General features: G+C 44.0%; 1 protein-coding gene across 6 annotated transcripts in view; it reads left to right on the top strand.

Moving 5' to 3' along the window:
* The window catches only part of tenm3 (teneurin transmembrane protein 3), a 909,202-nt gene that overhangs the window by 617,231 nt on the left and 266,469 nt on the right, over positions 1–25,502 (top strand). For all 6 annotated transcript variants that reach the window (XM_080189440.1, XM_080189438.1, XM_080189437.1 and 3 more), the window contains one exon: positions 3,464–3,701. In XM_080189440.1, coding sequence (XP_080045566.1) covers positions 3,464–3,701 — 238 coding nt within the window. The remainder of the gene's footprint in view (positions 1–3,463; positions 3,702–25,502) is intronic.

The following is a 25,502-nucleotide window of genomic DNA, read 5'->3' as shown; positions in this document are numbered from 1 at the left end:
GATCACCGAATTCAATATCCTGATCCCCTTCCTTCTCCCACATCCTTTGACCCTTTTAGCCCCAAGAGTTATATCTAATTTCTTTTTGAAATCAGATGTTTTGGCTTGAATACATTTTGTGGTAGTGAATCCCACACATACACTGCTCTCTAGGTGGAGAGATTTCTTTTCATCTCAGTTCTAAAAGGTTTACCCCTTATCCTCAAACTATGACCCCTATTCTGGACTCCTCCACCATCGGGAACATTCTTTCTGAATCTATCCTGTCTAACCCTGTTAGAATTTTATAAGTTTCTATGAGATCCCCGCTCACTCTTCTAAACCCTAGTCAACATAATCCTAACCTACTTAGTCTCTTATGTGACGGACCCACCATTCCAGGAATCAGCCTGGTAAACCTTTGCTGAATGGTGTTAAGATTCCGGCTTTTGTGTTTTTCATGACCTTAATCCTATTGTACAGCATTGGGTGAAACTGCAGAGGGGAGTAACAAAGAAAGCCCAAACACCTCAAAAATTTAATAAACATCAGCAGAGATGCAATGTCTTTGGTTGCAGTTTGAGTCCATTCACCACTCCCGAGAGCCAGTGCCCCTAATCTCCTTCAAAAAGCATGTTGTGCATGTTTCAAGAAAATGGCACAATACAAGGAGGTCATGGTGTCCAGCAGAGGAACTGGACTTAAGAGAAGTGGTGACAGGGGGAGAAATAAGAATTTCTGTTTGCAGCAAGAACGTGCAACCTGGAATGCACTCCTTTCAAGGTGGTTCAAAAAGAGTCAGTTGTAGCTTTCAAAAAGAAATTTGAGAAATCCTTAAAAAAGTTTTGAAAAAGTTTATTTGTTAGTGAGACAAGTAGGCTTACATTAACACTATAATGAAGTGACTGTGAAAACCTTCCAGTTGCCACATTCCAGCACCTGTTCAGGTACGCTGAGGGAGAATTTAGCATGGCTGGTGCCCCGAACCCGCACGTCTTTTGGAATGCGGGAGGCAACCAGAGCACCCAGAGGAAACCCACGCAGCCACGGGGAGAACATGCAAACTCCACATAGACAGTGACCCAAGCCGGGAATCGAACCCGGGTCCCTGGTGCTGTGAGATAGCAGTGCTAACTATTGTGCTACTCAAAAATGCAGGGCTGTGGGGAAAAAGCAGGGGGTAGAACTAATTGGATAACTCTTCCAAAGCGGAAGCACAGGTATGGTGGTCCAAATGACTTTCTGCCCTGTCTTATTCTATAAGGGAGCTGATTTGACACTCTGTCATCCCATACTGTAAAGTTGCCACATTCACCTGTGAATGGTTTGTGTTTCAGCTCCAGAGACCAGCTGACTCCAACATATAGAACATAGAACATTACAGCACAAACAGGCCCTTCGGCCCACAAGTTGCGCCGATCATATCCCTACCTACCAGGCCTATCTATAACCCTCAATCCCATTAAATCCCATATACTCATCCAGAAGTCTCTTAAAAGACCCCAGCAAGTTTGCCTCCACCACCACCGACAGCAGCTGATTCCACTCACTCACTGCCCTCTGAGTGAAAATCTTACCCCTGACACCTCTTCTGTACCCACTCCCCAGCACCTGTGTCCTCTCATAGTGACCATTTCAGCCCTGGGAAATAGCCTCCAAGAATCCACCCTATCTATTCCTCTCAACATTTTATAAACCTCTATCAGGTCGCCTGTCATCCTTCATCTCTCCAGGGAGAAAAGACCGAGCTCCCTCAACCTAACTTCATAAGGCATGCCTCCCAATCCAGGCAACATCCTTGTAAATCTCCTCTGCACCCTTTCAATAGCTTCCACATCCCTCCTGTAATGAGGCGACCAGAACTGCGCACAGCACTCCAAGTGGGGTCTGGCAAGGGTCTTATAAAGTTGTAGCATTATCTCCCGACTCCGAAACTCAATCCCTCCATTAATGAAGGCTAGCACACCATAACGCCTTCTCGACCACATCCTCCACCTGTGAGGCCGATTTAAGAGTCCTATGGACCCGGACCCCAAGGTCCTTCTGATTATCTAAACTGCTAAAAGTCCTACCCTTGATATACTCCTTCATCCCATTGGACCTGCCAGAATGGACCACTACACATTTATCTGCGTTGAAGTCCACCTGCCACTTCTCTGCCCAGTCTTGCATCCTATCTATGTCTCACTGAAACTTCTGACATCCCTCCAGACTATCCACAACACCACCAACCTTCGTGTCGTCAGCAAACTTACCAACCCATCCCTCCACTCCCTCATCTCGGTCATTTATGAAAATGACAAACAGCAAGGGTCCCAGAACAGATCCCTGGGGCACTCCACTGGTGACCAACCTCCATGCAGAAAAATACCCATCCACAACCACTCTCTGCCTTCTGCAGGCAAACCAGTTCTGGATCCACAAGGCAACAGCCCCTTGGACCCCATGCCCTCTCACTTTTTTAAGAAGTCTTGCATGGGGGACCTTGCTGAAGTCCATATAAACCACATCTACCGCTCTTCCTCTGTCAATGTGTTTAGTCACATTTTCAAAGAACTCAACTAGGTTCGTAAGGCACGACCTGCCCTTGATAAAGCCGTGCTGACTACTTCTGATCATACTAAACTTCGCTAAATGTTTATAAATCCTGTCCCTCAGTATCCTGTCCACCAACTTACCAACCACTGAGGTCAGACTCACCGGTTGGTAATTTCCCGGGCAATCCCTGTTCCCTTTCTTGAAAACAGGAACAACATCCGCAATTTTTAAATAAGGCTGAATGAGAATGTAAGCTAGAAGGTGGAGTTGTAAAAAACAAGGGAGTCAATCGGAGTTGCACTCCCTCATTCATGCCAGGACTCCAGCAGTCAAAGCGTGAAGCACACTGAGGGATCCTTACATGCGTAGCCTTGTTTGCTTCAGCCCTATGCAAAGACTTCATGTTAAGATATTTCTGCCGATGCACAATTACATTTAAATGCTAGACTGTAGGGGTTAACTAACTCTGCTAAGCTGAACAACTGTAGCTAACTTAACTACATGTAGAATCAGAAGGGATGATGGGTTAGATAAAAAAATTGACTGCATTCCTGAAGGGTGCACAATGCAGGCAAACAATAGTTTCCCATAACAGCAGCTGCAAGGATTGTTTCTTTCTTGATGGAGACAGCATGTGAAAAACACTTCCAATAATGAGATAAGGATTGAAATATATTTTGACTTTAAAGTATTCAATTCAGTTCAGTTCTTAGATTAGAGGGACTGACTGAGAAGCCAGTCTCCAAGTTTGTCTTTTTCTGCTTCTGTCATGTTAATTTTTGAAGTTCTGTTCAAGGAGAGAAAACCATTTTAAAAGTCGTACCAGTGCTGACCTCTCGTCTCTTCATACGAATGAATGGACCCAATGCACACTGATGTTTTTCTTTTTGATTTTGTTCCTTCTCCCCACCCCCTCCTTCCCTCTCTTCTGTCCCTCTCCCTTTAGAGCAACCACCCAACCAGCAGAGCCAGTCGACATTACAGCCACTGCCCCCTGTGCACAAGCAGCACCTGATCCAGCAGCAGCCCTCCATCACTTCACTCAACAGGAACTCACTGAGCCAGAGGAGGAACCAGAGCCCGGCCCCCGCGGCCGTCCTGCCCAACGAGCTGCCCACCACGCCGGAATCCGTCCAGCTGCAGGACAGCTGGGTTCTCGGCAGCAATGTGCCACTGGAGACCAGGTACGTGCGTGGCCCAGTCACCGGCCAAGAGGGCTTGCCTTATCAAACGAGGCAAGAGTGTAAGGTTGTGATGAGTGCTTAATGCAAGGACTTAACAGCACTGGCCCAATTCTTGTTTAATGATGGCACCTGCTTGGCTGCGATTCTGAGGTCCCCATGCTATTAAGCTGGGATTGACTTCCCCTTTTCCCAATGCTTGTTATTCTGCCACTGGATTCAGAAAGTTGGAATTCATTTGCAAGTGCTGCGGTGTTGGGGTGGGGTTAGTGGGAATGGGGGAGGTGGGGGTCAGGGGTGGGAATACAGGCTACACCCAGACTCCAATCTCTCACGATCCTAACTATGCCAGTGCCAGCATTAAAAATATAAGGATCTTTTTTATAGGAATCAACATCTTTGTGGAATCAGAAAATACAAAGGAACAGGAGTCGGCCCCTCAAACCTGTTCGGCCATTCAGTTAGATGGCGCCTCATGTGCAGCCTAACTTCATTTACCTTGCCTTGAAAAAAACCCCTAATATTCTGGTTGTGAAAACATGGTATTTGCTTCTTTAATTAAGTTTGCACCATCTAATTATCCTCACACATCGAGAAGTGGTGGATTCCTGCATTGGCACAGTTTTGTATTATAGCCATTTTATGGACCTCGCTGAATATTGTCGTCGCAGAATTATGCGGAAAAATAACCAGATTAGATTTCTTTTTTCAATTCTGCCGTGCACTGTTTAACATTCACTCACTCTTGTCCAGCCTCATCAGTCTTTTTGAGACATATCTTGCTGATTGCACTCAATGAGATAGGTCACGGAGAGCAAGGAGTTTCAGAGGTCAATCTCTAAGGAACCATTCTTATTTGAAAGTGTCTCTTTAAAGCCAGTGGTAATCCCTTCTCTTTTTATTTGAAGTTGAGGTACTTAAAAGGGAAACTGGCGCAGATTAGGGCTCCTTAGCAACAGTCAAATTCAGCCACAGCCTCCTCAGCGACTATTTAAAAGAAAAGGCTTTATTTTGAATAATTTAATTTCTGACTGGCTTTATTTGGGTTTCAACTGAGGGAAAGAAGAATCCTGTGGGTCATATTGGGCTGGAAATAATTTTAAGCAGTAAGTTTTAAGCCCTCTAGCCTCACATTGACAGACAGTATAATCTTTAGCAATATGTGCCTCGGTAAGGAGTGTTGTTGTTTGGCTTACAGGGTGAAGGGGAGTGGTGATCAACAACAACCATCTATATTTATTTTATCACCATAAGGCATTTTGCAGAGGCATAATAAATAAAAGCAAAACTCAGGACCAAGCCACAGTATAGTTTATTTAATATTCTGGTGCAACAGCCCCAATTATGGGATGCCTTACTTTGTCCCTGGCTAAAAGGTTTGTTTTCTTTCCTCAATCTCCTCCTCTGCTCTTCCTCTTCCTGAAGGCACTGATTAATGATGGGGTTGAGTTCTCCAGCATTGGAATAGCTCGCCAGTTGTGTTTTGCATAGGATACAGCCCTAAGCCAATTCACTACATACCTAGGAAGGGCCACAGCAGGCAATACACTCTGAGCTGCCTCTGCTTTTTTGTCTTGAGCTAACATCTTGAGCGTCAATGAGTTAATGTGAGAATAATTGATTTCCTGTAAGGGGTCTTAAAGGTGCATGCCAGGGCAGATTTATCGACTACATGATTCACCAATGAATAATCCTCAGGGGGGATTCAGCTGAACGGGGTTTTGAACCCACGACAGAGCCGCCTGATTTTCTGACCATTAATAAATGTTTTGTTACATGCCTCCAATCGAAACCTACCCTATCAGTTATACTGCTGCCTCACGGCGCCAGGGACCTGGGTTCGATTCCCAGCCTTGGGTCACTGTCAGTGTGGAGTTCTGTGCTGCATTTACTCACAAAACAAGAAAACGTAGCTGCAGCTGATTCCAACTTCTCCAAAGAGATCACAGTGACAGGTTATATCCTCCGTCATCTTTCTGTTGCTTACTTGGTGACAGCAGTGGTTAGCACTGCTGCCTCACAGCGCCAGGAACCCGGGTTCAATTCCTGGCTTGGCTGACTGTGTGGAGTTTACACATTCTTCCTGTGTTTGTGTGGGTTTCCTCCGGGTGCCTCTGGTTTGCTCCCACAATTCGAAAAACGTGCTGGTTAGGTGAATTGGTCATGCCAAATTCTTGATCAGTGTACCCGAACAGGTGCCGGAGTGTGGCAACAAGAAGATTTTCACAGTAACTTCATTGCAGTGTTAATGTAAACCTACTGTGACATTAATAAATAAACTTTAAAAGTTAATGCACAAGATGTAATGCACGATCATTCAAAGCAATCTGCCGCCTTTCATCCTGTTGCTCACCTCTGGCATTCATTCATGTTTGTCATCGGGTTGGTGATCCTCCTTTCACCTCTTGTCTGAAACTTCTCTATCCCCATCAGATTCTATCCCTCTTGCCATTTTACCAAGGCCATTTTGCTCAGCGGTCCCCCTGAATACCAAACACACACATTATCCTACCTCCAGGCAATCTCACTTAAAACTCAATTCACTCTGTTACTGGGCCTCACTCACTCTGGGATTGCGGGCAGTTCTGTGGGCAGGCACAGTGATTTGATCATGGACATTTGATCAGTGCTGGATATAATTTGTGCTTGAAAGGCCTCAAACTTTTGTGCTGGACTTTGGGCTGAGTTTAGGTGAATTATGCTGGAAAAGGCAGTGCAATTTGTGGTATTTCTTAATTGTGCAATCTCAATAAACATTTAAAAAGCTAACTTGGTGTGTTCAAAACCTGATATGGAGGAACAGGTCATGACACATAATTCTAAGCATCTTATTGCATTAATAGTAACGGAAATATGTGTTGCTTCATTTTGTCCAAATGTTTGTGTTGCTATGTGTTAACAGAGATTTATTTACACAAAATCACAATAAAATGGCCTCAGTTTGGAGTTTTTTACAGGAGAGTAGGAGACAGCATCATAACTTTTGAATTTCAGCCCACCATCCGCTCTCCCTGCAAACCAACTGAACTACTGCTTTTTCTACCTCATCTCTTCCACATTTTTCAATCCACTGGTCTCCTGCATGGTCTCTTGGTTTCCTCCCACAATCCAAAGATGTGCAGATTAGGTGGATTAGCCATGCTAAATTGCCTCTTTATGTCCCAAGGCCTGTAGGTTCGGATGATTGGCCATGGGTAAGATACTCTATCAGAGAGTTGGTGCAGACTCGATGGGCCAAATAGCCTCTTCTGCACTGTAGAGATTCTATGATTTAATTGAACCTCAGCCTCATTTTCTCAAATTTACAAAAGGGTGGAATCGATAGCAAAGGTCGGCCTGGTTCATGGGTGTGACCTGAGGCCTGGGACTAAACAGCAATCTCAAAAATCAGTTTGTTTTTTTCAAAAACACATACTCAAATGTCTGCAATGTCCTTGATGAAAGGAAGCTCGTGTAGATACGGCCAAAATTGACATTGAAGTGTAGACGACTCAAGGTGTGATCTTACCTGCTGGTCATGCCACGCTCCCACTGCAGCAAGGTCGGAGAGTTTGGCGATCAGAAGCATAGAACATAGAACATAGAACATTACAGCGCAGAACAGGCCCTTCGGCCCACGATGTTGCGCCGACCAGTTTTTTTAAAAAACACTGACCCACTAATCTAAACCAATCCCTTTTCGTCCGTAAACCTATCCATAGATCTCTTAAACGCCCCCAAACTAGGCGCATTTACAACCGCAGCAGGCAGGGCATTCCAATCCCTCACCACCCTCTGGGTAAAGAACCTACCCCTGACATCCGTCCTATAACTACACCCCTTAATTTAAAGCCATGCCCCCTCGTGCTAGCATTCTCCATCCGAGGAAAAAGGCTATCACTATCCACCCTATCTAAACCTCTAATCATCTTATATGTTTCAATAAGATCCCCTCTTAGCCTCCTTCTTTCCAGCGAAAACAACCCCAAATCCCTCAGTCTCAGCAGGATGGGAAAATCCCGCTGGCACGAAGGTGGTAAGATTCCGGCCTCAGTCTTTTCTGATGTCATAAGTGCTTAAAAGGATTCACAGGAGCGAAAATGAGAACCATTTTGCAGTTCTCAACTTGATTTGATTTGATTTGCTTTATTGTTGTCACATGTATTAGCATACAGTGAAAAGTATTGTTTCTTGCATGCTATACTCAAATATACTCAAGCATGATTGAAGGAGAATTAGCAGCCTTGCTTTGAATTTTCAAGGGCAGCCAGGAATGGGCAATAAATGCCGGCCAGCCAAGCTATGCCCATGTCCCACGAATGAATAAAAAAAATTTATTATTTCACATGTATTAGCATACAGTGAAAAGTATTGTTTGTTGCGTGTTATACAGACAAAGCATACCGTTCATAGAGAAGGAAGGGGGAGAGTCCAGAATGTAGTGTTTCAATCATAGCGAGGGCGTAGGTAAAAAAATCAACTTAATGCGAGGTAGGTCTATTCAAAAGTCTGACGTCAGCAGGGAAGAAGCTGTTCTTGAGTCGGCTGGTATGTGACCTCAGTCTTTTGTATCTTTCTCCCGACAGAAGAAGATGGAAGAGAGAATGTCCGGGGTGCATGGGGTCCTTTATATTATGCTGGCTGCTTTTCTGTGGCAGCGGGAAATGTAGACAGAGTCAATGGATGGGAGCCTGGTTTGCCTGCTAGATTGGGCTACATTCACTACATTTTGTAGTTTCTTGCAGTCTTGGGCAGAGCAGGAGCCGTACCAAGCTGTGATACAACCAGAAAGAATGCTAAAAGTTGGTGAGATATTCTAAGGTAATTATATAACAGTTCCAAAATAAAATTATAGAGAAATTAAAATGCATTGGATTTTCAAACTGCTTGCTTGCTGTGTACATACAAGCAAACGATTAGCTGGAATTTGCACACTCTCGACAATGTAAATGCCGGTCAGCGGGAAAGGGGTGATTCACCCACGAATCCTTTCATTTAGCAGAAGTGACATTGTCTTCACTCCCCATATTAAATTGTTCAGTTCCATTCCCATTCCCATGAATGTGATACTCACTAAGATGAGCTGGTCTTAGGAGTTCCGCTGCAATTATTTGCATTGAATTGGAATACTGGAGTAAAAGCAAAATGCTGCAGATGCTGAAATCTGAAACAGAAACGGAGAATACTGGAAAAACTCACCCAGTCCAGTGAAGAACAAAGGAAAGTTATAGAGCAGGAACAGGCTCTTCAGCCCTCCAAGTTCATGCAGCATATGTAGGAAGGGAAAGCAGAATCTGTTTTCTCTCCAGCATTCTCTGTAGAGTACCAGAGACCTGTGTTAAAAAAATACTTAGGATTTTAAAATCCCAAGACCGGCCATTCAGCCCAGCTAATTAATAGAATAGGATAGTATTAGAACCATAGAAACCCTACAGTGCAGAAGGAGACCATTTGTGCCCATTGAATCAGCATCAACTCTCCGATAGGGCATCTTATTCAGGTCCTCTCCATCCCTGTATCCCCACAAATTTATCCTACTCATACCCCTAACATCTTGGGACATTAAAGAGCAATTTAGCATGGCCAATCCATCTAACCTACATATATTTGGACTATGGGAGGAAACATTCTTTTAGATTAACTGAAGAGGCTTACAGTTTTGCAATAAACAGTGACAAGTCTGAGGATAGGGAATGTCGTAGAAACCTGCAAAGGTCCACCAATAAGTTGAAAAAAGGGAGAAAGAATGAACAAAAGTAAACTTGCCTAAAATATAAAAACAGGTTGAAAGAGAATTTATAAGTTTATAAAAGGAAGAGAGTAGCTAAAGCAATTATGGGCCCTTAGAAGCAGGGAAGGTGCAAAGTAATTCCTTAAGTCTGCAGGATTTATTCTCTGCATGGAAAAACCATAACTGGAACATGTCTACCTTGAGTAGCTTTGAGAAATTATCATTGGGAATAAGGAAATAAAGGCAGTGAACAAATATTTTGGGTACATTTCTCCAGCGCCCACCCACGTGGCGGAGGCAGCTCACCATCAGTTACCAGCAGGATCTCTGGTCCCAGCAAAATCAGTGGCAATTTCCATTCCTCACCTCCTGGGGAATCTGCGGTTGGGGTTGGCTTCAGCGGGGCTGGAACATCCCACCAGCAGAAAGGACTGGAGAACTCTATCCTTTGTGTTTGTCTTCACAGTAGCTGGCACAAGTTGCATTTCAAAAAATTGACAATAACCGAGAGGCTAAAATGGTAAGGAAATTAGGAAAAATAATTTCAGCAGTGATAAGGTATTAGAGAAGTTTAAGGGACTAAAATCTGACAAATTTCTGGGGCCTTATACCTGACATCTTGGATTCTAAAAGAGATAACTGCAGAGATAATCAATGTGCTAGCTATGAATTTCCAAAATTTCTTAGATCCAGGAATAGTCCGACTAGATTGGAAGTTAAAAAATGTTACACCACTTTTCAAGAAAGGAGGAGTACAGGCCAATTAATCTTCCATCTGTGGTTTGGCGAATGCTGCAATCTATTATGAAGAAAGTCTTAACAATTCATGAAGAAAGGCATAGTATGGGTGGCATGGTGGCACCGTGGTTAACACTATTACCTCATAGCGCCAGGGGTCAGGTTCGATTCCCAGCTTGGGTCACAGTTGTGCGGGGATTGCACGTTCTCTCCATGTCTGTGGGTTTCCTCCAGGTGCACCGGTTTCCTTTCCGGTCCAAAGATGTGCAGGTTAGGTTGATTGGCCATGCTAAATTGCTCTTTAGTGTCCCAAGATGCGTAAGTTAGCGGGATTAGCAGGGTAAATGCGTGGGGTTACGGGGACAGGGGCTGGGTGGGATTGATGTTGGTGCAGGCTAGATGGGCCAAATGGCCTCCTTTTGCACTGTTGGGATGCTATGATTTTATTCAAGCAAGTCAACATCATTAACTAAAAGGAAATGGTGTTTGTCAAGTTTATTGGGTTTTTTTGAGGAAGTACTTGTTTGCTTGATAAAAGGGAAGCGAGATGTAGAACACCCAGATTTCCAAAAGGCATTTGGCAAGGTTTTGCACGGAAGGTTATCAGCTAACTAAGGGCTCTTGGAGTTGGAAGCAAAATGTTAGTGTGGATGGAGGTTTGTTTCATGGATAAGAAACAGAGTGAGCATCGGAACAGCTTGTTCAAGTTATCAGTCAGTGAGTAGTGGAATGACACAAGGATCAGTGCCAGGTCCTCAGCTGTTTCCTGCCTATTCTGGTTGCCGCACTACCAGAAGAATGTGGAGGCTTTGGCAAGGTTACAGAGAAGATTTACCAGAATGTTGCCTGTTATGGAGGGCATTAGCTATGAGGAGAGGTTGGAGAAACTTGGTTTGTTCTCAGTGGAGCAACAGAGACCTTATAGAAGTCTACAAGGTTATGAGAGGCATGTACAGAGTGGAAAGTTAGAAGCTTTTTCCCAGGGTGGAAGGGTCAATTACTAGGGGGCATAGGTTTAAGATGCGAGGGCAAGTTTTAAAAGAGATGCACGAGGCAGATTTTTTACACAGAGAGTGGTGGATGCTTGGAACTTGTTGCTGGGGGAGCTAGTGGAAGCGGATACGGTAATGACTTTTAAGGGGCATCTTGACAAGTACATGAATGAGGGGAGAATAGAGGGATATGGTCCCCAGAAGCGTTAAGGGGTTTTAGTTAAGTCAGGCAGCATGATCGGTGCAGGCTTGGAGGGCCAAAGGGCCTGTTCCTGTGCTGTAATTTTCTTTGTTCTTTGTATATTAATGACTTAGGTGAAGAGACAGGGTAATGTATCTGCGTTCAATGATGACAGCAAACTTGGTGGAAATGTAAGCTGTGGGGAGGACACACAGAAGCTAAAAAGAGAGAAACAGACAGGTTAGGTGAGTAAGATGATAGATGGAGGAAATGTGAATTTATTTGTTTTGGTCAAAATGGGTGGCATGGTGGCACAGTGGTTAGCACCGTTGTGTCACAGCACCAAGGACCCAGGTTCAATTCTGGCCTCGGGTGACTGTATGGACTTTGCTCATTCTCCCGTGTCTGCATGGATTTCCTCTGGGTGCTCCAGCTTCTTCCCACAGTCCAAAGATATGCGGATTAGGTGGATTCGCCATGTTAAATTGCCCCTTAGTGTCACAGGGACTAGCTAGGGTAAATACCTAGTTATGGGGATAGAGTGAGATTATGGTTGATGCAGACTCAATGGGCCAAATGGCCTCCTTCTGCACGGTAGGATCCTATAAGAATAAGAAAGCAGAATATTTTTTAAAAGGTGAGAAACTTGTAAGTGTTGACGTTCAGAGAGACTTGGGTGTGCTGATAAATTTGAGATGCCAGCGTTGGACTGGGGTAAATACAGTAAGAAGTCTCACAACTCCAGGTTGGACTTTAACCTGATGTTGTGAGACCTCTTACTGGATAAATTTGCATGCAGGGGCAGCAATAGTTAGGAAGGCCTTTATTGCAATGGAATTGGAGCATAAGTATAAAGAAATCTTGCTGGTTTTGTACAGGATTTGGTGAGACCACATTTGATGTTCTATTTTCTGCATTTAAGAAAGGATGCATTTTCATTGGAGGTGGTACAGCGAAGGTTCACAAGATTGGTCCCTAGCACAAGAGGGTTGTTCTATGATGAAAGGCTAGAAGATGCGGGATCTCAATAAAACCTACAAAATACTGAAGGGGTTTGATAGGGTTGACACTGAGAAATTGTTCTAATTGGCTGGTGAATCTAAAACACAGAGACACAGCTTTAGGGTAAGGAGCTGGCCATTTAGGACTGAGATGTGAAATTTATTCCAAGGGAATTCTGTAATCCAGAGTTTTAGGGGATGCTCCAATGTTGAAGAGACTTAAAGCTGAGATTGAGAGATTTGATCTTTCAGAGTATTAAAGGATATGGGGAGCAAGCGGGAAAATGGAGTATAAGCCCAAGATCAGCCATGATCTTATTGAATGGCGGAGCAGGGCTGCGTGGTTTACTCCTGATCCTACTTCTTATGTCCTTATTTTGATGTTTATGCTGTGCACGAGCCTCTCCTTACTGTATTTCAAGTCATCTGTATCAGCTCCCCTGCGTACTTATCCAGCTTCACTCAAACTGCATTAATGCTCCTCACTTCAACGGTTCCATGTGGCAGTGAGTTCTGCCGATTAAAAACTCTCTTGAGGCACCACTGATTTAACATATAGATGGTTATATTTTCAGATTGGCAAAGTTCAGGCTGACTGGCTCCATGCTTGTCTCCACTACCCTGGGTGTTGTTTAAAATTTTATTCATTTAGTGTCACAAGTAGGCTTACATTAACACTGCAATGAAGTTGCTGTGAAAATACTCCAGTGCCTGGAGAACTTAGCATGGCACCTAACCAGCACTTCTTTCAGACTTTAAACTTTACACTGGGCAGATATTAATGCCCACTTTAAAACAAGAAATAGAGAATTGCAGTGTGACATCAAGCTTTCATATGTGAATTCAGCAGTTGGAAAGTGTGCCTCAGAAAATTGCAGAGCTAGTTCCATCGATTTGTGGCGATGCTCTAGTGAACTCCGGTCACGCTCCCTTTGCGAAATCTGCCCTGATACTTCCGCCTAAAATCCAGGCTCCAATTCCTGTGGCAGTGGTTAAGTGCTGAGTTATGCAGAGAGGGAAAATGCCAGATGGAATCAACATTAAGTCAGCCTCAGCTAAAGAAAAGAGGGGTTGTGTTTTAATTAACCTGAGTGAATCCTGGGACACATTTGGATCTCGGGAATGCACAAGACTGGACTGCACGATGGTACAGTGTTTAGCACTGCTGCCTCACAGCGCCAGCGACCCGGGTTCGATTCCAGCCTCGGATCATTGTCTGTGTGGAGTTTGCACATTCTCCCAGTGTCTGTGTGGATTTCCTCCAGGTGCTCCAATTTCCTCCCACACTCCAAAGGCGTGCACAGGTTAGGTGGATTGGATATGCTAAATTGATCCTGGTAACAGGGGATTAGCAGGGTAAATATGTGGGGTTAGGGGAATAGGGCCTGGATGGGGGATTGTGGTTGATGCAGATCCAATGGGCCAAATGGCCTCCTTCTGCATTGTAGGGATTCTGTGAAAACATTGTGACTCATCTGGCTAAATTTGGGAATATGCTGAATATTCTCCAGCAACCTTGTACTAGAGAGGAGAAAACTATCAGCTGGACTACACTGATTATTATAATAGACAGGCATAGCATAGAGGCCATTCAACACATTTGGTGTGTACCAGCTCTTTGAAAATGCTTTCTAATCAGTCGCATTGACCTCTCTTTCCCTTATAGCCCTGCAATATTTTCCCAGTTATCTTTTGAAAGTTATTGAATCTCCTTCGAGCCAACTTTCAAGACAGTGAAATCCAGGTCAAGCAACTCACTGCATAAAAACATTTCTTCTCATCTGTTCCCCCACACCCCTCCCCACTGAATATTAAACTGCTTGTCAACACACCAAAAGACTCCCGCACCAGGAGTAGCCATTCTGTATCCCAGTCGAATTAATTTGTTTCAAGTAGATGGAGAGACAATCTGGGGTAGAGGGCAATGAACCAAAAGAAAAGGCTGTTGGTCGAGCCATCACTAAAGCTAATAAGGGCCTTAGTTTCACGATCTTCAATCAGAGGGAGAGCTATTGATTGTCACGAGGGTGTTTGGAAAGGTTTCTGAAAGCACTTCCAAAGGAGGAAGGCGGAAAGGGCAGATCAGCGGAGGTGGTGCTCACATGCCTCTGGCTTTGACTTTCAAATATGTAAAGTTCACAGTCGCTTGACAATATGTCAAACGGCACATCCTCAGGGCAAGACAGCAGGGTGCCTGGATCCATGAAAGAGGTGTGAAACTTGGCATAATTGTGACTAACTATTCCCCACATTATTAACTCGATAAATGTAAATTGCAATTATTAACCCTTCAGGGTCTGCAAAATAAAGCCCCGCAGTGAAAACGAAGTACATTTAAACCAGCCAACTGCGCTGTGTGTTATCACTCACAAATGAGATGCAGCTTAGCTTGCGTTTATCATCTGATCCTTTTGATCAAATTATATCCTTGACCTCGAGGGCAGCTCTGAAATGGAACCTTTCTGTGTGTTGCTGTGATTCTTCGGCAATTTTCAGCTGGCCAAGAATAATTTGCCAATAAATAGGCTTTATAGGTGAACTCGATTAAAAGGGCACTATACAATTAACGTGCTTGGTCAGTTCTGTGTTTTAGTATCACGTTGTATGTGGAGTGCCTGTTATGCGGATAATGCTTCATGTGTTTTAGATGCGTGCTGAGTAGCTTTTGCTTTCTGTCATCTATAAAGTCATTGCTTTGAGGTGACTAGCAAGGGGAATCGGTGACAAAATCTTCTAAACCTGGCAGAGTTAATGGGTGCTTATCTTACTGGCCGTTCAGACCACGCTCCCGCTGCAGCAAGGTCGGAGAATTTGGCGTCCAGCCAAATCTCACTGTGGCGGTAAGGGGAAAATCCCGCCGGCATGAACGGCAATAACATTCTGGCCAATGACTATTTTTTGAAGTGTGTGGAATATTGGCTGGAATTTTCTGGTCATTCACGCCCTGTTGCCGCTGCTAGCGAGGGTGGTGAATTTGGCTCTCAGAGAATTCCCGCTGACGTGAATGGCTGGAAAGTTCCAGCCATGGTGTCACCCAAATGCAGGCACCTGTTAATACCTGGTATTAAGACAGCCAATTTAGTTATCCTGGGATTCATTTGTCGCCTTATTTCACTGCCATTGCTGCAGCATAGTCCATTGCTTTGTTGGCCACCCGCACATACTGCTGGAAACAAATGACGGAAATTGGTTTAAAGTTGTTCTATCCATCCCTACCAGTGTTTTAGCTCATGACGCCTTCAGGTTTGTTGAAAGAGCAGGTAGAGGTTCTTCTGAGCCACTGTCAGAGTTCCTGCCTTTTGACAAATCAGACTGGAAGCATGTTGGAATGGGACCATTACTTGACCTCCCAAATTAACATTGCCTATGATAAAAAATTGTGATTAATTATCCTAAACCTTTGATGCTTCCAAATTGTAAGTCACATATTCTGTGCCAGGTTTACATGTATAGAAATGCCAGCAAAATCCATCTGAAAGTCCTACTGCCCAATGAGGGCCGTAAAGGTGCTTGAGAAATGCAAGCCTTTCTTTCTTGTTGACACTAATAAGTGCCCAAGTGAGGTTAATATTGACTCACTTTCTGGATTATTTTCTTGCTGCCTGTCTATAAGTATTTTCCCTCCAGTGGCTGTGCCTTCCTGACAGCATGACAGACTCTGAATTTATCATAAGACGCCCACAGACAGACCCTTGTCTCTTCCCATCAATGCACCAGCACATTGCAGCTCTGGGCATGTGCTCAAACAAACTTTAAACTTCTTCTCACCATTTGCTTCGAAGGGCAGCTAAAGATGGGAAATAAATGTGGGTCTGGCCTCAGCCTGAATGCAAAATCTAAATGAGCCCTTGCCAGCAATGCCTGCTGAGAAGGAGCAGAGTGAAATAATGGGATTGTTGGGCTTTTTTTCATCCTCGTTAATCACTCCTTCTAAATCACCCCAAATTCACAGAGGTTTCTATCTACCTCTTGCCTGGTGACCTTGACGGGCAAATGATTATCTGCTGACTACAGTTTTAAAGAAAAAATTATTCAACCACAACTCTTTGTTTGACAGATTGTCTGCGCAGGATAAGTGTTTTTCAGTTTTCAAACAATTGTTAATACAGGCTGTTTTTTACTGTATTCTTAGACTAAGGAAGACATCACGTAAGATTCTTGCAGTTTAGTTACAGCTCTGACCACCACATTTGGCTGGCGGTTCCTTGTGGGTGGTGAGATAGCCTCAATTCTCATTGATTTTATATTTAAAATATAGTACTGGGGCCCTCCCGCCCCATCCCCCTCCCCCGGTGATGGATTTTTCTGAGTTAAGGTTTAAGCTTATGTTAACAGGGCTTGTTGGGAACCCTTGTTCACAGAATTGCCGCGAACATTCTTCAGGTACGTACCGGTGCTTTGTTTTGTGGCAAAACAATTGCACTGGATTGTCTTTTGGTGATTTGTTGGCAGGAGCTTTTTTTGTATCCAGCTTTGCCACAGGTTGCCAGTTTTAAAAAAAAATTCTTTCATGGGATGTGGGCAATGCTGGCAGGATCAGCATTTGTTGTCCATCCTTTTAGGCCATTTCAAGGGGCAGTAAATGGAGTCACAAGTAGGCCAGACTAGGTAAGGGTGACAGATTTCCTTCCCTAAAGGGCACAAGAGAATCAGTTGTTTCTTTTTTAACCACAATTGATGATAGCACAGGTACTGTTGTTGAGGCTAATTTTCAAATCGGATTTTCTTTATTGATGAAATTTAAATTCCACCACCTGCCTTAGCAGGGTTTGAACGCATGCCCCCAGAGCACTCCCCACTCACTTGACGAAGGAGCAGTGCTCTGAAAGCTAGTGGCATTTGCCGCCAAATAAACCTGTTGGACTTTAACCTGGTGTTGCGAGACTTCTTACTGTGTTTCCCAGAACATTAGCCCAGGCCTCTGGATTACTAGCCCAGTGACATTACCACTTCATCACCGTCTTGCCATTTAGTATATGTCTAGTAACTGTTAGGGTACCTCAACAGAAACCCCAAGGTATGTTATGAAGCCTGACCAGACCCCTACAGTTTTGTTTATTTTGACATTGGTGTGCGGATAAGATGTTTCAAACCAGGTGTGATTCCATTGACACATCAGGAAGCTTTTATTAAAACCTCTATTTAACAATACAGTTTAACTATAACAAATGAATCATCTCAACTTTTACTTGTTAACAGTCCTAGTGCCCTTGAACACCTTAGGAGAGAGAGAGAGTCAAAGAGGCAGAGAAATACCTATCTTCTCACAGCTCCCAAACGGCAGGCTGTAAAGAGAGAGAGACCTCTTGCTTCTTTCAGAACCAAGCAGAAACTGACATTTTTTTTCCTGTAAACCCAATTCTTCCCATTAGCACATGGCTCTGTCCCTTATCAATCAACTTAATCAAACTCTACTCTGAAAACCCAGGCGAAAACAACAAAAACAAACATAAATATATTTATTCAGATTAAAACAAACAGCCCATTAGCTAAGATCAATTATTAGCCAGAATTCTCAGCATGTGAACTGCCTGGTGTAGACAAATTGGCACAGTATAAATGGATTTGAATTCTAAACATACTCCTTCCAAAAAAATGGTAATCCATTTCTTAAAGGCACAGTATCATTTCACAATGTACGGGAACTGTGCAGTACAGGGAGTTAATCTTAGTTTTTGTTTACTACCCAAACTAAACTTGACTAGAAATCTCGCTTTACCAATGATGAGAATTTGATTCAAACCAGTGGAGAATATCCAGTGTCAGTCCAACCATAGTTAGATCCCAAGCTGCCAGTTTCACTGAAACTGCTAATAGAGATGGTTTAGGGTGAGAAAGGGAGATGGATAACGTGGTCCTTTTGACTTTGGGGTCACATCGGACACAGCTGGGGGAAGCTGAATGAATCTGTTCCTGAAATCTGAACTGTACCTGACCTCTGTGAGAGCTTGAGGCTCTGAGAGTGCATGGTGGCACAGTGGTTAGCACTGCTGCCTCATAGGGACCCAGGTTCGATCCCCGGCTTGGGTCACTGTCTGTGTGGAGTCTGCATGTTCTCCCCGTGTCTGCGTGGGCTTCGTCCAGGTGCTCCGGTTTCCTTCCACAATCCAAAAGATGTGCTGGGTAGGTGCATTGACCATGCTAAATTCTCCCTCAACGTACCCGAACAGGCACTGAAGTGTGGCGACTAGGGGATTTTCACACTAACTTCATTGCAGTGTTAATGTAAGCCTACTTGTAACACTAATAAATAAACTTTAATATTAAATACAAGAGGCGGTAAATGTTCCATTCCCTAGTACTTAAATGAACGTAAGAATAGTTAGTGCTCAGCAAGCGCCTTTTAGCCTTCAAACAATTTAACCCTTTCAGCAAAGATTTGACGTCCTTTTGATAAATCCAAAACACATAGATGCTTCCCTATCTCAAACTATAAATGACAAACATGTCTAAACTCTGCCTCGCTGGAGGTCAATATGCATGCAAAATCGAGTTCAAATTGCCAGACTGTATGTTTTGCATTCCCTAGTCGGTGTGTGACAAGGCATTCAAACTCAGCAAACATACAGAGCTTTCTTTTTCACATGTCCCACAAATGAGACACCTGTACGCTGTGTATTACAGGGAGGTGGCAGCTCCTAGTTTGGTTGCTGCATGATTTATAAGACGTTTGCCCTAGTAGCATGCTCAGAGTACACGCAACATGTCTCATCATTAGATACAGCCTCTGGCTTTCACCGATGGAAACTTCAGTTCACGTTGAGATCAATGAAGGAAGATAATTGGTTTCTCTGTGACAGCGCTTGTTGCTCTCCAGTTAACCATTGTCAGCCGCAACCTATACAGCTGCATTGGAATGAAGGATCTCAATCTCCGCATGCACCAACAAGTAGTTTGCGTCTAAGGTTATTTAAAGTATGGAACTTCTTTGTTACATGGTTATTTCCATTTTCTCTCCTGCCCCTCTCTCCTCTCCCGGTTTCTTCGAGCCTGGGCTGGGGTACAGACAGAGACCACAGACAGAGATAGTGCAGACTCGACAGGCCGAATGGTCTCCTCCTGCACTGTGGGGTTTCAGTGATACGTTTGCACCTATTGCACAGGCAGGTACCCAGAATTTAATCCACAGAATCCCTACAGTGCAGAAGGAGTCAGCACTGGCCACAATCCCACACAGACCCTATTCCCGTAACATTGCATACTTATTCTGCTAAACCCCCTGACGCAATTTAGTTTCGTCAATGAACCTAACCCACACATCTTGAACTGTTGGAGGGAACTGGAGCATCCGGACAAAACCACTCAGACAAGGGGAGACAGTGACCTGAGGCCGGAATTGAACCCGGGTCCCTGGCGCTGTGAGGCGGCAGTGCTAACCACTGTGCCACCAAGCTGCCCTAATCTACCTGAAAAGTGAAATGTCACACATCTTGCAGCAGGCTCAGACTGAGGTTTCTTGATAGATCTGCAGAATTGCTCATGAACTCTATAATTATCATAACTGACAAAATACTATCAGGTGCTTCTCCCCCCTCCGCAAATGAAGTGAAGCTGAAGAAATGATGACACTGATGGATTTAATCGTTGTAGCTTTGCATATTCAGGAAGAAGTGAGCTATTATTTTATTAGAAAAAAGCTTTGTAGTTTGGGCACCAGGTTAAATATAGCCCAGAGTGAAGGAATGACAGTCTTTCCTTGAAGAATCATATCTAGCACTTTAGATCATTCTTGGACATGGAAGTTGTTTGAGAGATGGGGTTTAGGGTGGGGGTGGGGGGGGGGGGGGGGTAGGCAATGTAACATCTCTGTTCAGTGGGAGAAAAGGGGCGTCATGGTGGCACAGTGCTTCACGCTGCTGCCTTACAGTGCTAGAGATCCGGGGTCAATTCCCAGCTTGGATCACTGTCTATGTGGAGTTTGCACATTCCCCCCATGTCTGCATGGGTTTCCTCCGTGTGCTCTGGTTTCCTCTCACAATCCAAAGATTTTCGGGTAAGGTGCATTGGCCGTATTAAAGTTGCCCCTTAGTGTCAGGGGGACGAGCTGGGTAAATGCATGGGATTATGGGGACAGGGCCTGGTGGGATTGTGGTTGGTGCAAACTCGATGGGCTGAATGGCCTCCTTCTGCACCGTAGGATTCTATGATTCGATGAAAGGGATAAATCAGGTAACGATAGAAGGGGTCACCCAACATCAATAGTGGGTAAGCTATTGGGCAGACCACAGATCAAATAAAGTAGAAACTCATTTAGAAAATCATAAAGGAAAGTAAGCTTGCATATTTACAATGTATTTCACAATCTTGGGATACCTCTGAGAACTGAGAATGATGGCACAGTGATTAGCACTGTTGCCTCACAGTACCAGGGACCCGGGTTCAATTCCAGCCTCGGGTGACTGCGAGGAGTTTGCACATTCTCCCCATGTCTGCGTGGGTTTCCTCTAGGAGCTCCAGTTTCCTCCCACAGTCTAAAGATGTGCAGGTTAGGTTGATTGGCCATTCTAAATTGCCCCTCAATATCCTAAGATGTATAGGTTATGGGAATTAGCAGGGTAACTATGTGGGATTGTGAGGATAGGACCTGGGTACAATGCTCCATTGAAGAGTCAGTGCAGACTTGATGGGCTGAATTACCTCCTTCAATACTGTTCTGATTCTACGACTTTACAGCTACTGAAGTATAATTACTGTTATCATATAGGAATCATAGGCATATAGGGGCGGCACGGTAGCACAGTGGTTAGCACTGCTGCTTCACAGCTCCAGGTCCTGGGTTCAATTCCCAGCTCGGGTCACTGTCTGTGTGGAGTTTGCACATTCTCCTCGAGCCTGCGTGGGTTTCCTCCGGGTACTCTGGTTTCCACCCACAGTCCAAAGATGTGCGGGTTAGGTTGATTGGCTGTGCTAAGAAATTGCCCCTCAGTGTCCAGGGATGCGTAGGTTGGAGGGATTAGTGGGTATAATATGTAGGGATATGGGGGTAGGGCCTGGGTGGGATTGTGTTCGGTGCAGACTCAATGGGCTGAAGGGCCTCTTGCTACACTATAGGGTTTTTTGTTCTATGAAAGTCAATATGTGCACAGCAAGGTACACAAACAGCTGTGTGATTCAGATTTGATATTGTTTTCTTGTGATATTACCTAAGATATCCTCTTCCCTCTCTAAAAAGAAACTAAGGCCCAGAATTCTCTAACCTCGTCTGCAGCTGGGATTCTCTGGTCGCACTGCAGCGAATGAAGTTCTGGCTGAGTGCCAAGTTCTCCGTTCTCACTGGCAGTGGTGTCAGGACATCTGACTTTGGAGAATTCCAGCCATAATTTGTTATTGGAACAAACAAGAGGTTCGAATGGTGTGCATGAACTGAGCCCCGGACTTCTGGAAATATATATGCTGGCTTTGGAGGATTACAGATTCACTAGACTGATATTGAGGTTAAAGGGGTTAAATGGTGAGTACCAGTTTGCGTAGAACAGGCTTGAACTTGAGTTCAGAAGATTAACAGATGATCTGATCTTCGGCACCCAAAGAAATAGTTTCTTTGCATTTACCCTATCACCTTGAAGCTCTCCATTAGATCAAGGGAGCATCAATCTAAAATTAAAGTGACGCCATTCAGGAGTGATAACTTCCTACAAAAACTGGATGAAATCAGGAGTGTTCTCTCTTTAAATGCTGTTGGGGTTGGGGCTGTGGATGAATCGAAAATTTCAAAGGTAGGATGAGGAATGGTTGGAGACGTTTGATTATGTTTAGAAGAGTGAAAGGTGACTTGATAGAAACCTTTAACATCTTGAGGGGGTGTTGACAGGGTGCATGTGGAGAGGACGTTTTCTCTTGGTGCAGAATCTAGAACTTGGCGTGACTATTCGAAGACAAGCTGTCACTTATTTAAGACGGAAATGAGGAGAATTATTTTTTCTCAGTAGGTTGTGAATCTTTGGAACTCTCTTCCTCAAAAGGCAGCAGGAGCAGTCTTTGAATATTTTTAAGGCACACAGCTAGACAGATTCTTGATTAATAAGGAGGTGAAAGGTTAATAGGGGTAGACAGGAATGTGGGTTGGGGTGACTATCAGATAAGCCACGATTTTATAGAACGCCGGAGCAGTCTCAAGGAGCCAAGAGGCCCACTTCTGCTCCTAATCTGTTTGTTTGTAAGAGATTGGTAGATTTTTAGATTTAGCTAAGATGGTTTGGAAGCAAGATGAGTGAAAAGCATTAAAAAATGACCATGTTCTCATTGAATGATTGGTGCAGGCTTGGAGGGCCGAAGGGCCTGTTCCTGTCCTCTACTGAGCTTTGTTCTTGAATGCTGGAACAGGCTCAAGATGCAGAATGCTCTGTTCCTGTACCTTGCTCTTTGCAGCACAACCCGGTGACCCAATGCACCCAGACATGGGCACAGCAATTTGAACACATTTTGGGGTAACTTTCTGCTTTCCCTCATTGTGTTTACTCTCATTTAGCTGCCAGAATGAAGGCAGAAAATCAACGGTGTCATTAATTATTTAAAATACCATTCAACAGTAAGGCAGCACAGAGGAAATCATTCAGTCCATTGTGTTTACATCAATTCTTTTTGGGGCTGACCAATTATTCTCATTTTTCTGCTTTTTACCCCAAATCCTGTAAATGTTTCCTCTTGAAATAGTTATCCGATTGCCCTTGGAAACTTTCCATTGAATTTGCTTCCACCTACATTTCCAGGCAGTAAACTAAAGATCAAAACGACTAATGCTTTTTTATCATCTTATCTCACATCTTATCTCACATCCAGTTCCTATCCCAATTGTTATAAGTCTGCATCCTTCTGGTTACCACTGGAAACAGACTCTCCTGATTGAATCTTACCAAAATCTCATCAAGAGTTTGAACGCCACTTCTCTGCAATAAGGAGAACAACCCCAGCTTCTCCAATCTCCCCACAGAGCCGGGCAGCACAGCGGCAGAGCACCTCACAGCTCCAGACACCCAGGTTTGATTCCCGGCTTGATTCACTGTCTGTGCACGTTCTCCCCGTGTCCACATGGGTTTCCTCCAGGTGCTTCAGTTTCCTCCCACAGTTCAAAAGACATGCCGATTAGGTGCACTGACCACGCTAAATACTCCCTCAGTGTACGCGAACAGGCACCAGAGTGTGGTGATTCAGGGATTTTCACAGTAATTTCATTGCAGTGTTAATGTGAGCATACTTGTGACACTAGTAAATAAACTTTATGAAAAGTTTCATCATCTCTGGGCATCAGTCTCATAAATTGTCTTTGCACCCTCTTCACAGCCTTGACATCCTTCCTAAAGTGTGTTGTGCCCAGAATTAGGCACAGTGATCAAGCTGAGGCAAAACCAGAAACCAAAAGCAAAATGCTGGAAAATCTCAGCAGGTCTGGCAGTGTCTGTAAGGAGAGAAAAGAGCTGACGTTTCGAGTCCAGATGTCCCTTTGTCAAAGCTAAAAGGCATTGTAAGTGGGAGATAGTTGTACTGCAGGGGGAGGGAATGAAAGATGAGTCATAGCCACAGAAAGCAGGGGAAAATGACAGTCCACAGGGAGAATAAAGGGTGTGAATGGCCAAATGGCAGAGAAGCTGTAAGCTGTGACAGATGGCGACGTTGGGAGAGGTGGGGGGAAGATGGGACAGAGGTAGAATGTAGAAAAGGGGAAGCAGAGGAAGAAAAGGGAAGGGAAGGGGGATGAAGTAGGGGGAAAGAGAGTAACAGAACCAGTGTCTTTTGAAGGTCTATCATCAATTCTATGCTTTTGTACAGTAAGCATCTATGTATGAAGCCAAGAATCCCAACCTGTGCTACTTAACAGACTCTTGGATTTGTCATACCACCCTTAGAGATGTGTGTTCATACGCCCCTAAGGGCTCTCTGCTCCTTCTTCCAATTTAAAATTGTACCATTCTGTTCATATTGCCTCACCTCAGTCTTCCCAACAAAGTACATCACTCCACACTTCCAGCATTAAGTTTCATTAGCCACACTTCTGCCCGTTTCACCAGTCTACCTATATTCTTCTCAAGTTTGTTATTTTTCTTTATATTGCTTGCTACATTTCAAATTCTGTATTATCTTCAAACTTTGAAATTATTCCATTTTACTCAAGTCCACATCGTTATGATGTATCAGAACAGCAGTGGTCCAAATACTGACCGTTAATCTGATTTTGATTTATTATTGTCACACGTATTGGGATACGGTGAAAAGTATTTTTTCTTGCGCGCTCGACGGATAAAACATACCGTTCATACAGTGCATGGGGGAGAAGGAAAGGAGAGTGTGCAGAATGTAGTGTTACAGTCATAGGTAAGGTAAAGAGAAAGGTCAGAACAAAGAACAAAGAAAAGTACAACACAGGAACAGGCCCTTCGGCCCTCCAATCATGATGACCTTTGTAGCCCAATCCATCACGCAAACCAGCCTCCCATCTATTGAGTCTGTCTACACTTTCCACTGCTTTGGCAAAGCAGCCAGTATAATTAAGGACCACACGACCCTGGACATTCTCTCTTCCACCTTCTTCCTTCGAGAAAAAGATACAAAAGTCTGAGGTCACATACCAACCAATTCAAGAACAGCTTCTTCCCTGCTGCTGTCAGACTTTTGAATGGACCGACCTTGCATTAAGTTGATCTTTCTCTACACCCTCGCTATGACTGTAACACTACATTCTGCACTCTCTTGTTTCCTTCTCTATGAATGGTATGTTTTGTCTGTATAGAATGCAAGAAACAATACTTTTCACTGTATGTTAATACATGTGACAATAATAAATCAAATCAAATCAAATCAAATTAAAGAATAAACCTTCTGGCCTTACTCAGACCGTATCCCTCTATTCCTTCCCTGTTCATGTACCCATCCAAATGCCTCTTAAATGTTGCTAATGTGTCTGCTTCCACCACATCCTCTGGCAGCACATTCCAGATACCCACGACTCTCTGCATGAAAAACCTCCCTGACACATCTCTCTTAAACTTTCCCCCTCTCACCTTGAACCTGTGCCACTTGTAATTGACACTTCCACCCTGGCAAAAAGCCTCTGATAATTCACCCTGTCTATGCCTCTCATAATTTTGTAGACCTCTATCAGGCCTCCCTTGATACAAGGTAGTCCTTCAAAAGTCTGATGGCAGCAGGGAAGAAGCCATTCTTGACTTGGTTGGTATGTGGTCTCAG

This window comes from Carcharhinus amblyrhynchos, chromosome 5 (genome assembly GCF_965287045.1).
Source record: "Carcharhinus amblyrhynchos chromosome 5, sCarAmb.v2.hapA, whole genome shotgun sequence".
Lineage (NCBI taxonomy): Eukaryota > Metazoa > Chordata > Chondrichthyes > Carcharhiniformes > Carcharhinidae > Carcharhinus > Carcharhinus amblyrhynchos.
This window is presented reverse-complemented; position numbering and strand designations above follow the sequence as displayed.